Here is a 14,380-nt window from a genome sequence, read left to right on the forward strand (position 1 = left end):
ACGCTGGCTGCTGGCTACATACGGTAGCCCATGGCAACCCACTGCCACAGGGACTGCAGCCTACACCGTCGCCGGTGACTCACGGCAGCTCAGCTCCAGGTTGAGCTGTTGTTCAGCATCTTAGCTGTGGAGGGCAGTGTCACTGGCCCTCATATGTGGGATCCGAACCGGGGCTATCTGGCATCCCAAGCGAGTTCTTAACCATCGCGCCACTCAGCCGGCCGGTTTTTTTTCCTTTCTTAAAATGTGTATACATTTTTTTGGCACCCTCTGTATTTGCATGTAAATAGACATTTCAATCGGTCATTGTATTTTAATTAAAACAATCTAGGACTATAAAAGAATAGAGATACTGAACTTGCGTACAGAGCTATGATAGAGTTTAGTGTCTAAGAATTTAAGTTTTTTAGTAATTTATTTTATTTTATTTTATTTTTTATTTTTGAATCCTTTTCCTTCAGCCTCCTGGTGTTGTTTCTTTCTATCTTTTTTTTTTTTAAGATTTTTATTGGGGAATTGGGGACGGGAACAGTGTTGAGGAATTGGGGAAGGGGAACATTGTTTTTTTCCAGGACCCATCAGCTCCAAGTCAAGTTGTTGTCCTTCAATCTTAGTTGTGGAGGGCGTAGCTCAGCTCCAAGTCCAGTCACCACTTTCAATCTAGTTGGGGGATGGGTGTGGGGAGTCGAACCGGCAACCTTGTTGCACACTGAGCCATGGCCGTCCATCTGCCCATCAGCTGCTTGTGGCTACTCAGTTCAAGGTGCTGTGTTCAATGTTAGTTGCAGGGGTGGGGTGGGGGTGGGATGCACAGCCCACCCTTCCATATGGGTGTCAAACTGGCAACATTGCTGCTAAGAGCACATGCTCTCACCAGCTCAGCGGCAGCTAAGCAGCAGCTCAACTTGGGCACAGCTCACTAGACCATGTGAGAATCGAACCAGCAACCCTATTGCTCAGAGCTCGCACTGTTAACCAACTGAGCCACTTGGCAGGCCTAGTAATTTATTTTAGAAATACAAAGACTTTAGAAATTCAGAAAATATATGGAAAATGGTTGGCTTTACGATGCCATGAATAATTGTGTAAGTATGAAATGAAATATTCTATTGGGTTGTCGGAAAAGTCATGCATTTTTGCGATGAAAAACAGAAAAAAATACGTTATGACTTTTCTGACAACCCAGTAATTAACAGATGACTGAATCATCATTTATTTCAATTTGGGGTGAGGGGGGAATGTTCAGGGGAGGCAGGATTTATGTAAGTAGAGTTCAAGAATGCAGACTTTTATTTATTTTTTATTTTATTTTATTTTATTTTTTTAAGCTGAGCCATCCTGCTACCTATTGATTGGCAGCTTAGCAGCAGCTCAGCTCGGGCGGGGCATCGAAGAATGAAGACTTTTAATCGAAGTATTAATAGGAACTAGTGTAAATGATCCCACATAGAATCAGGTTCAACAGCAATCTTTTCCTATTTTAAAATGTGAGATATGACCGCATGAGAAAGAATTTATTGGAAAATATTAGGTAGCTCTAACCTACTAATTTAGCTTTTTGTATTTTATGAGTATTTTAATCCTTATATTCTCTTTTTTCTTTTTCCTCTGGAGGTTTAAGTGACTTTAATTCAAGAGAATATGAGTACTATACAGTCAGGGAGCAAAAAATTACTCCAGGGGCTCGATTAACCTCAAGAGGAGACACTAAATGGCAGGTTTTAAATTTAGATTTACCTCCTCGCCCACCCCCCCCACACACACAAAAATACAGAACAAACTGATTTTCAAAGACTAGGTTTTAAAAAATCTATTCTAAGAAAAGAATTTGCACTTCATTATACATATTTTTAAAATTAGTATTAATTTTTAGGTATATATTTTAATATCATGGGGAAAATTAGCATAATAAAATTCTCAAAGCAAGTGTTCCTACTTATAGTATTAAAACATCTTATAGAGGAATATTTAATATAATACGTTGAGTTGTTATTTACCTGTGTTTCTGGACACTAAGATTATTTATCTGTCTATGCATCCATCCATCTCTTTCAAATTCAAGCAAATAATCTTTTTATTTGTTTTTGAATATACTAATAACTATAATATATAGCAACATGACAAAAATGTATACATTCTTTTATCTCCTCAAGAAATTAGGTCTGATTATACAGATAATATTCTAAGTCTTAATAGTTTGACAAAAGATGTTCATGTTTTTATAGCTTTGGTTTTAAGGCTTTCCACATTTCTTCAGCTTGCTGTTTGGCTACAGCATCTCCAGAGTAGTCAAGACAGTTTGCATGCCACATGCCAATGCCGCGTAAGCCACGCCTTTGTATATATGCTGCCTTTAAAGAAATGCTCTGCGGGTTATCATACCACACTTGATGGATACGGCCAGCATCATCCTATACAAATAAATGAAATTGTAAATTTTAAGTATTCGCTACAGTAAGAGGAAAAACATTTCTTAACTATAATGATTCAAAAGGGATACAATGAAATAATAAAAATTTTAGGGCAGAATACTTTCCAGTTCTAGGATTCCATGGTTCTACATGCGATACTTTTTAGATAGCATCACTTGTGGCACTTTTACAACAGCAGAGATTACACAAATGAGCCTCCTAATATATTCCATTTGAGGTCCTTCTCCTGCCCTAAGATTCATTCCTTCTCTGATCTCATGATTATCAACCAGGATGTACATCTGAGTCATTTGTGAAGCTTTTGAAAAATACAGATTCCTGGGACCCATACCACATGAAACCTACTGAATCAAAACCTTCCAGGGTCAATGCTAGAACATGTTTGTTTTGTGTTTTATGTTCTACTAGGCAATCTGATGTGCAGCCAAGGTTAAGGAGGACCACTGCTCTGGTCCTGTGGTCCCAGCATATACACAGTTTGTATTCCTTACAGTTCCTGGAAATATGCTTGGTTAGGAGCTCAACACACGCTTTTGTTTATGATGAAACAGTCAAACCAAAAGGTAATGAATGGCAAGAGACGAGGAAATTACCTCCTTTTCTTGGTCTTACAGTATTGATTCTAAGAGCCTGTCAGATCTGGACTCCATGGTGCCTTAAGCTCAGAGCTGATGAACCCATAAACTTGAAAGTGGTCTTAGGCTCACCTTCCACCCTGTAAGTCCTCCTCCTCAACAACACCTGCCTCTAGTAATAACCCAGTCTCTCTTAGAAGATATAGAAGCTATGGGATAAGGAATAAAGGAAAGAGGAAAGGAGCAAATCTAGACAAACAGGTAGAGGAGGGGAAAAAATAGGAGGCAAAAAATAGAATGACCTGTAATTAATTAAATATAATTGCTGTGTATTATATACATCTGGGAAATTTCTTATCAATACCAGTAACATTGTTTGTATGGTAGCACCACTGGGATCAGAAGCATCTCCTGAAAGGACGGCTTTGAAGGACAACAGTCACTTGGTGAATGAATAAGCTGTGGCATATTTCAGTAGACTTATTACATACAAGCATGTCTTATTCTATATCTTACATTCCGTTCTTTAAAATAATACGTAGAACTAGAAAAAGTCATGCGTGCTCTAGTAATAATTGTAATTCACCGTGAAAAGGCAACTGCTAGAACCTGTACCTAAATATACAAATATTTATTTTTGATGATTTAAGAGCAAACTCAAATACATACACTTTTCAATTTTGTCATCTTATTAGCTAGTACTTTGAGCCTTTTAATACTGTTAAGAAATTTCAAATGCCTCAAAATAGTGCACGATCAAAGCATAAATCACTGAGTATATGTAAGATTGATAGATGCATGGTGACGGTATAAAAGCCTTCAAGAATAGAAAGCACAAGATGAAGCTGCTGTTGCTGAGACAGCATAAGAAGGCAGAATGTTTCTCTTCAATCACACCAGAAACTTGATTTTAGTTGCTAAGAATTTTACAATGAATAAAAAGAGGCACAAAAGAGTTATAAGTAGATTATTGTCTAAAGTGCCATTGAATGAATGGCCTTCAGGGCTCATGAAAATGTTTCCTGAATTCTAAGACCTGAAAGAATGTGTCTTCTTACTCATTAAGGAAAAAATAAGTCAGGGATTCAAAAAATACTACATCACAATGTAAACTATTATTCTATATTAAATATTTCTAAGCTATGTATAATTGGTTACACACAGACTTTACCAAACTGATATCCATGAAACACTCTTCCTCCTACATGTTTCTAAGAGCGCTGGGGAACAGGGTTCCACGTTATACAATTAAACGGCTTATGTACTGCAGCACTTTTCAAATCCTTTAATATAATGTTGTTCATTATAAATCTCTAAGAGGGACATACAGTATGTATGCATTGTTTTCAAAATGTACTTGGCCATGGCATATGTGTGTATATTTGTGTGTGTGTATGTGTGTAATATTAACAGTTCCCAGAAAAGAGTTCTATAAATACTGTTGGGCAAAGATAGGGTTACAGTGAGCTGTAGTTTAATAAATAGGTATATACTTTAGATTCTAAAGTAAAGAAAGCTCTACAGTAAAGCTTTCTAAATAATTTATATACAGACATATATAGATGTATATCAATGATAATTTATTAAATGTGTATGTTTGCAGTCATAGAAGAGTAGCAAACCATTAGTAAAAATATATAAATTCTTACTAGAATTAGCTTACATCATATCATTTTAAGTCTCCTTTTACAGTGATATAATCCAAAGTCAATTCAAAGATGGTTTGCATTTAGGTTTTCAAGGTGTGGAAAGTTTTTATTATGCTAAAGGTAAATTATGAAAAATATAACTTTTCTCTTGCCTTTTGGTATGGCAATTCCTATTCATCAAACAGTACCTGACAGAAATGCTCATCATTCACTCCATTTAGTCAAGTCTCTGTAATATGTTTCAGTCTCTAATTTTAACATTGTTTATAATTTGTCTAATGTCACGTAGTTTGACTGAATTGTGAATTGAATTAGAAATGGTGCCATTTTCCATTGTACAGTCCATTATGGCACATCTCTTGTTCTCAGCCTCATTCCTCTCTATACAACAGCCTCAGCAGAGTCTTAATCCACTTTGAAATGGAGGCTTTCAGAGCTGGCAGCCTATTTTGGTCCAGAGCTCTTTTAGAAGACACAGTCAATCCTACATATTTGTCGAGTATTAAGGAAATCCTGTTTGTGATATGCATGTTTTTTTTTTACATTATTTATAGGAACTGCCATGTATAGCAGTTCCACTATGAGCACAACCTGAGTTGCCCACCAGGGAAGTAACGTTCCTGATTGCACAGATTCAAACACAAGTTTACTCATGTAAAAAGAAGTTTGTATATTGTGCCCTAAATGAAAACTAATAGAAATTCTTGATACCAAATATATAATTCTGAGAATATGCAATTATGAAAACTGATAGAATAAATGTTCATAACTTGTGAAAAGTCTTACTTTATAGTTATAATAAGGAGCCTTCTGATCTTTATCCCACTGGATTCCAGAAATAGAACTGTTTACTTGCTTCATGATTATTTTATAGGGCACCTGATAACTTTTAGCACCCACACAAGGACCCTTCTTGTAAGGGGGTTTTGCAGTGGTACAAACATTAGCCTAGAAATACAAAAATGTTTGTGTTATACATTATCAACTAAACATATGTTAAGAGCTAAATCAGACTATATAGTCAAAAGAATTTATTAGAAATAAAATATATAATATAAATAGATATTCTGACTATACAGTATGAACATTAAATTTTATTATTAAATGAAATATATAACATTCAGAAAGTTTCATGAGATTAAACAATTAATAATAACATCTTTACTTTTTAGTCTCAATCTATATTTCAGAAATTCTAAAGTTTACAAATTTTAAGTTTATAAATTCTAGAGTTTATGTATATGAACAAAACAAGCTTTAAAAATACAAAAGAAAGGAAAAAAATAATATGAAATGAGCTGTTCTTACCTCCGATAAAGTCAGGCAGGTGTAATCATAACCGTACCAGGGAACACCCATTACAAGTTTCTTAGGGCTAATGCCCATCTTGATGTAGTCATCATATGCTAACCAAAGACAGACAGAAAAAGCATATTTTTTTCTTCAAATGTCTACTTATGTGTTTATACAAGCCATGCAACCACTCAGGATCTAAGACTGTAAAGATGATATGTTTATGCAAAATACTAACACAGTGCTTCTCTAATGTGATATTATAAAAGTCATCCCTTAAGAACTTTAAATTCTAAATCACTTTCTAAACCATTTCTTTTGAATAATAAGAACATTCAAAACAGTTAAGATTAACCTGAGCAAAAAATCACAAAGTTCATTCCTAGGAAGAATAACGCATTTCAGAAAGGCATGCTAATTGTGTCTATTAACTGCTAAGACATGATATATTTGATACTCTAGATTTTAAAATTTCAAAAATAAGTCTTGAAATTTTCTGTGTGGAATGATCCCAGAATTTCTTATAGAAAGCACAAGTGTTTCATGTTTTACAAATATCCTATAAGTATGAATTACAGGGATAAGATCCTCTGTACTACCTACTCTGTAGTTATTAGAAACAAAGAAAAATATGAACAGATTTCTAGAACTATAAATTCCTTTCTTGCTCAATGCTACAAAATATGTTTTTCCACCAAGAGAAGTTCCAAGACAATCTAGAATGTTAAGTAAATTTGCTACTTTTCAGAGCCTTTAAAGTTTCTGTGCACCATTAAATATCCAAGAGAAGGGTGGGGTATGTATCATTTCCCAAACATATTTGATAATGAACATTTTCTTGAAAGAACAAAATTATTATCTCTTTCAAGAAACACAGTTTGGGAGCACTGGACTAAATAATGACTTTTTAATTGTAACAGAATTAAATTATTGTTTCAAATTTTTAATAGTATGTGTTTGTGATTAGACTATCGGTCCAAACAATTAGAACATGATAAAAAGAGGCCAGGTCCTAAGATTTTGCCTCTAAATGAAAAAGAATAGATTTTTTATTTATCAACCAATCAACACTTAATGCCAACTATCCCAGAAAATTTCACTTGAGTGCAAAAGACAGTAAACAACTTTTTATTCAATAGGCTGATGTGATACAAACTAGTCGAAACTTTGGAAAGGATAGCGCCAATGCCACATCATATGAATGACATCAGAAGTACTCTTAATCCTAATGCTATACAGGCATACCCGCTTTATTGCACTTCAGAAATATTGCATGTTTTACATGTTGAAGACAGGCTCTCCACCAGCAAAAAGATTACGACTCACTTATTTGTAGTGGTCTAGAACTGAACCCACAATATCTCAGAGGTATGCCTGTAATTTGTAATGTAGCATGCGTACTAAGAGTAAATGCCAAATAAGATAAAGCCAATCTCATCAATAATATATAGTAGATATTCACATCATAACTATCTTTGCTTTTAAATAATATAATATTGGTTATTTCAACAAAAATACTCTGCCAGATCCTAGATAAGCAAATATCTTCTTCATGAAATACTGTGACAAGAGCTAGTCTTGAAGTTAGAACATCTGCTTTTGTCCCAACTATGTAATACTTAATGGCTGTGCAGCACAAGAACTTAATATCCTTTATCTCACCGATAATCGAGCACTAATAATATACCTATCTCACAAGATTTTTAGAATAATTATGTGAAATATTTTGTAAACTTTAAAGCTCTACATATCAAGTGCTTTTTATATGTTTTAAGAAAGCTTTACAAATGGAAAAGGTATACAAATGATTTAGAAATACTAAAATATATTTTAATGTTTGAGATTATGGAATTAATATTACCAATAAGTGATCATTTCGTGGATTCTTACCAGTTAATGTGTCAGTATAAGGAGCATTGCTTCCTGCAATACAGTCTGCCCAGACCAGACTATGTTCATCGTATGACATCACAAAGACAAAGTCACAAGCATTTGCAATTTCAAAATAATTATAGCGCCTGCCTGTGTACTTTGGAGTCCAATTAAAATCAAAGGTTACCTGTGGAAAAACACACACTATTTTATATAACATGATCAAATATGCATATTTTGTCAGACATTTTTGTTGATTACATTATTCTCTTGCATCATGCTGTCCAAGAAAACAGAACGGCTTACATATATAAATGTAGGGTTTGAACATATAGAACTAAAACTAGAAGAGTTCTAAGAAATATGTTTTTTGCCGACATGGGCTGACCCAGACATACAAGGTCAGGTCAGTCAATTAAGTTCACGAACTCATCCTAGAAAAGGTACTACATACCTCATTGCTGAATATCACTCCGGTCACTTTCCCTTTGGGAAGCTATGCACTTGCGCCAGCACCTAGTCCACCCTTCAAAGCAATTTTGGAACTCTTTTTCTGGAATGGCCATCAGAGCTTTCGTAGTATTACCCTTGATGTACTGAATGTCAGCAAAGGGTCTTCCTTTCAATATTTCCTTTATCTTCAGGTAAAGAAAGAAGTCATTGGGGGCCAGATCAGGTGAGTAGGGAGGGTGTTCCAATACAGTTATTTGTTNTTGGAACTCTTTTTCTGGAATGACCATCAGAGCTGTCGTCTTATTACCCTTGATGGCCTGAATGTCATCAAAATGTCTTCCTTTCAATATTTCCTGTATTTTCGGGTAAAGAAAGAAGTCATTGGGGGCCAGATCAGGTGAGTAGGGAGGGTGTTCCAATACAGTTATTTGTTTACTGGCTAAAATTTCCCTCACAGACAGTGCCCTGTGAGCTGGTGCATTGTCATGATGCAAGAGCCATAAGTGCTGGCGAAAAGTTCAGGTGGTCTAACTTTTTCACGCAGCCTTTTCAGCACTTCCAAATTGTAAACTTGGTTAACTGTTTATCCAGTTGGTACAAATTCATAATGCATAATCGCTCTGATAAAAAAGGTTAGCAACATCGTTGCAACAAGTTCGCGAACTTAATTGTCATGCCTTGTATACTTGGACAATGTTTTAGACATAAGAGTATATTTGGATAAGGGACATATATTTGGGCCCAACATATTTGGATGTATACACTGACCAGGAGCAGAGTGCTGTGTAGAAGAGGGATTTTAAGCTCAAATGTCTTCAGAGGCTAGACAGTAACTCAGCTGATGGAAGAAATAGGTGTAATGACAGTAGGGTGTGATGAGACCTGTAAGTACGTGGAAAGTAAAAACATACCAGAAGAATTCAAATACAACAGTTTTTAAAATATTTAGAACAACTTGAAATGCATACAAAAGCTCTACATTTATTTATCTCCCACATTTTATGTTTTTGATGTCACAATAAATATCTTTTTTAAATAGTGTATCTGTTAACAAATTATTGTAGTTCTAGTTGTTTCTAATACTTGTCTTTTAACCTCTATACTAGAGATATAAGTGATTTATCCACAACTATTATAATATTCTGAATATAGTATATATTTAACTTTATATTTTACCTTTACCCATGACTTGTATAGTTTCATATGTTTTTATGTTACTAATTAGCATCCTTTTGTTTCAGCTGGAAGAAGTCCCTTTAACATTACTTGTAAGGCAGGTCTAGTGGTGATGAACTCCTTCCACTTTCATCTGTCTGAAAAACTCTTTATCTCTCCTTCAACTCTGAAAGACAGTTTTACCAGGTAGGAGTATTCTTGCTTGGCCATGTCTTTCTTTTAGAGTTTTGAGGATCTCAACCCACTCCCTTCTGGCCTGCAAGGTTTATGCTGAAAAGTCCACTGCTTGTCTTATGGGGGCGGGTTCCCTTGTACATAAGTTGCTTTTCACTTGCTGCTTTTAAGATTCTTTTTTGTCTTCAGCTTTTGACAATTTAATAATAATGTGTCTTGGTGTGGGTCTCTGGGGACTTCCTGAATCTGGATGTCTCTTTCTTTCCCCAGGCTAGGGAATTTCTAGCCTTACTTCTTTAAATAAATTTTCTGCCCCCTTCTCTCTCTCTTCTCCTTCTAGGAAAAGACGTAAATTAGTCCTCTTCATGTGTCTCATATGTCTCTTAAGCTATCTTAACTTTAAAAATATATTTTTTTATTACTCTGATTAGGTGAGTTCCAGTGGCTTTGAGTGGGCTGATCCTTTCTTTTGCTTGATTTAGTCTACTGTTGAAACTTCTGCTGAATCTTTCAGTTCAGTCATTGTACCATTCAGCTCTATGACTTCTGTTTGCTTATTCTTAATGTTTTCTACCTCTTTGATAAAACTCTCATGCTATTCATGCATTGCTTTCCTGACCTCGGTGAGAATTTTATGATCATTATTTTGAAATCTCCATTAAGTAAATCATTTAACTAGCATTCAGGTTTTATCTGATTCTTTGGTTTGCAACATATTCTTTGAAGAAAATGAAGAGCTGGGCTGGCCGAGTGGCTCAGTTGGTTAAGAGTTCGTTCAAGAGTATGAGCTCTGAGCAACAGCAGTTTGATGCCCCGCCGAGCTGAGCTGCTGCTGAGCTGCCAACAGGTGGCAGGATGGCTCAGCTTAAAAAAAAAAAAAAGGAAGAGCCATGTGTTCCATCCACTCTTGATAGACTAGTCTCTTGTAAGAGATGAAACTTGTCAGTCAGCCTGGCCTGAGCTCCTGGTTCCCGCTCAAACCTTTGTGATTGTCCAACTTGCTGTCTGTTCTATCACTCCCAGTAGTTGATGGTGCTCTAAGACCCAACAGTGTCCCAAAGAGGAGAATCACAGTGAGCACCTAGATGCAGGCTGGTTAGAAGCTGCACCTTTAGGCAGCTGGTGAAGTCTGCAGTTAAACCCTTTCCTAGGAGATGGATGTTTTTTCTTGCTCCCTCTGGGCTGACCCTAAGTGTATAATGGGGGTTCCTGCCCCCATTGTAAAACTGCTTCTTTGTGTGCTATAATTCTTGCTAGCTAGGAGAGCTGGGTGATTTGGGGGTCTGTCCCTAGAATGGCAGCCATAAAGGTTGGGATGCTAAATGTGTGGACAAGTACCTTTCAGTAACCTAGTGACCTGGATTTACTGTTGGAGCCATAGGGAGAAGCGGGGGGAGTGCCCACTGGCTGGCTCTCTGGGGCCTGGGGAGGGTTGCAGTCACTACCTCATCTGTGCTGATTGGAAGCCAGAACCTCAGGCAGCAGCTTGGGAAGTATGCAATCAAACTCCTCCAGAAAAAGCCTGGGAGATGGGTGTTTCTCCTGTGTCTTCTGAGCTGAGCCCTGGGAGGACACCCACTGCTAGTGCTCACATGCCTGGGAAACCTCTTCATTGTTTGCTCAGGTCCTGTGAGACTAGGAATGCAAGTCCTGTTGGCATTCAGAGCAAGGTGTTTTGGTGGCCCATCCCTCAGGTGGGAGCCTTAATTAAAAGATGGGGCAATAAATGTGCATTCCAAAGCATTTGCTCCTCAGGGAGAAGCTGGGAGTTGGGGGTTCCCCATGATCATATGGTGCTGTGTCAGGAATGGGGTTTACTGGGAGAGCATGTCCCGGTAGGCCTTTCCTACTCATTTTGATGTGGTCATTTCCTTAGTCACCTGATGTGTAAGAGTCACTCAGCTGGATTCTGGATTTCACTCTGAGGAGATTGCTCCATTTGTAGCTGTACATTCTGTGCATCAATGGAAGAGGGAATTTCAGGAGCCTCCTATGTCTCTATTTGGTCCAGAATCTTCTAGCCTAGTAGTTCTTAACCATAATTGCCTATGAAACTTTTTTTTTTAAATAATAGTCTTTAATGTAATGATGCTGTAGCGAGGTTTGTACAGGACATTTTGATAAATTCCAGACACATTTCGAACCTGTATGTGTCCCAAGGTTTATAAAAGGTCCATTTAGGAAAAATTTAAATTAGCCTGACCCTGGTTTCTTTACCTAAGTGCTCCATAGAGAACATAGTATTCCATATATAATATAATGTAATATAATGTAATGTAACATAAATATTTCTCTTTAAAAATGCTTTTTTCTCTCATTCTTCTTAAGACTTCAGTTGAGAACGCATACTAAATTAGCTTACGTAATTTAGTTCCAGATAAGCTTTTTTTCCGTCTTTTTATTTAATTTAGCAAATCATTAGGTGCTTTAAGAAAGGCGATGTATATTATTCTCTTATTTCTCTTCCTTTTTTAGTCCTGAAATGTTCTGATAGCATTTTAATCAATTAAGATTTATTGATTTGCTTTCTGTGCTTAGCACTTGGCTAAGTATTATCGTGGATATTATTGGAATAATTAATGGCCCACATGGAGGTTAAAATTTAATTGAAGAGAAATAAATTGCTCATTAGGCCACACTAAAGTGCTAATGGTGTAAGGTGAGATTTGGTCTGGACCATAAAGAATGATGAAGATTTGATTTTTGGAAAGCAGAGAGGGGAGGATCTTTATGAACAAGAACTCAGAGATGAAGACAAGGCAAGGGAAGAATGAAGTCACCTATGAAACTTTTTAAAAATATGGACTGTGTGCTTACCTAAACCTTCTAAATAATAATCTCTGGGAATGTGTTCCAGTGTGTGTGTGTGTGTGTGTGTACTTTTTCTAAGACTCCTTCTTATCTTCGTATATCTTGGCCAGGTTTGAGCATCACTTACCTGGGGCACATTCTCCTTTGTTACCCATACACTGCCTGGCAGGATGCCTTGTGCTGTGATCTGCTCTCATCACCCTCCCCCTGGCAGTGGGGAAACGCACCGCCTTTTCTCATAGTTCTGACTAGTTCTATGGAGCAAGTCTTTTGCTCCTTAGTGGGCCTCAGGGGCTTTACAGTAATTCAGAGTTTCTGGAGCATCTGCGACTCTTCCCCAGAACTGCCCCTGCTTTTAAGGAGAGCTCTCCCTGCTCTGTATTGGTGAAAACAGGGCCTGGACAGCCGAGCCCTTCCTGATTCTTGTGATACCTTTCCCTATCAAATATTTCTAACCATGAAGCAAATCTAAAAGGTGGGACTCTCCATGTTGTATCTTGATGTCCATAGAGAACAGATTAAGCACCTACAAGTTCTATAAAACCTCTTTAATAAAATCTCAAAAGCTCCAGAAATATTTTAGGACATATGTACTGAAATTCTTTCCTACTCAATTACTATAAAACTGAGATTATGTTAGTTATACCTTTATGCATACATTTTGATAGGGAAATTTAAGAGTTTCAAAAAAATATCAAATGAATTTTTACCTGTGATCCCTCAATTTCACGATGGAAAGCATCTACAGTTTCTTTGACTAAAGCAGTTAATGCATTGTGTTCAGGTGATGAACTTGACATTTCTTGCTCTATGTCTATATTAATTCCATCCATATACTGTCTTTTGGACAAGTCAACTTGTTGAGCTATCCAGGATGCTCTGAAAGTGGGATTGATGATCGCCTTTACCGACACATCTCCTGTGGAAGAAATACACTTCTTCTGTACATATATGCTGTTCACAGTTTAAGACATTTACTTCACAAACCCATCCCAGGAGATCAAATTGTCCTTAAAATATCTCATTATTTTGGAATACTAAGCCCCAATTTAAGTTTTTCAAATGGAGAAGTAATATAGCAAAATAATAAAAAGCTATTACTCATTAATCTCCAAAATAACCATTATAAATAATTAGTATCAAATCATTCTCAAATTAGAAACAGAAATTGTGGACTATGATAAGCTAAAGGTCATCATGCTAATTAGGAGTCACGTTTTGCTCAAAACCATGCACTGGTTTATCTGTATCTGTGAAATAAACAGCCTTCAACATTAACTTTCAAATCTTAAAAATATACCAGATGAACGTGAAAAAGGGAATTTTTTGGATAGTCAGAATAGCAAATGATGCAAGTACACTTACCAATTGTCTGGACACACCTGGAAAAAACTGTCACTCACCTTTTAGCACTACTCTGGCCCCTTTGGAGTGAGCATAGCACATCAGTTCTGGGTCATAATTGTTAAAAAGTACCACCGTTGTAATCTGTGACCAGTCGTAAGATTTCCAAGTTTTGTCACCAACATGAAAGACAAAGACCTGCCAGGACAACAGGAATAAGTAGCATCACTTACACCAAGAAGAAGATCATGTCCCAAACCCCAATTAACGATTAAACACCGACCATATGCCAGGCACCGGTGGGCACTGAGAGCTCAAAGTGAATAAGACATATGGGTAGGGGGCGCACTCTAATTGGTGGCAGGGGAAACCGCCAGCCTGGAAAGTAGGGGAAGGTAGGCTAGGAGGAAGGGGTGGCAAGTGCCAAGGCCTGAGGCAGGGAGCACGGTGGTTGTGTAACTGACTACTGAGTATGGCTGAGGCCAGAATGTGGATTGCGACAGCAGGGATGAGGCAGACAGTGGTAGGCAGGCCTAAATCACAAAAGGCCTGGAAGGCCTCTTGAGAAATTACTATTTTATCCTGAAGGAAGGGGTTTTAA

At 36.9% G+C, this 14,380-nt stretch overlaps 1 protein-coding gene across 1 annotated transcript; it reads right to left on the reverse strand.

The window, feature by feature from the left end:
- Positions 1–2,108: 2,108 nt before the first annotated feature.
- LOC109385443 (di-N-acetylchitobiase-like) lies at positions 2,109–13,977 on the reverse strand (the record flags this gene model as incomplete). The annotated part of the gene is made up of 6 exons (XM_019647763.1): positions 2,109–2,411; positions 5,443–5,604; positions 5,965–6,062; positions 7,840–8,008; positions 13,146–13,354; positions 13,839–13,977. Coding segments are annotated over 6 exons (969 nt in total), but the record flags the coding sequence as incomplete, so codon positions are not given.
- Positions 13,978–14,380: the final 403 nt, after the last annotated feature.

Source organism: Hipposideros armiger, unplaced genomic scaffold (genome assembly GCF_001890085.2).
Source record: "Hipposideros armiger isolate ML-2016 unplaced genomic scaffold, ASM189008v1 scaffold_115, whole genome shotgun sequence".
In the NCBI taxonomy this organism is placed as follows: Eukaryota; Metazoa; Chordata; class Mammalia; order Chiroptera; family Hipposideridae; genus Hipposideros; species Hipposideros armiger.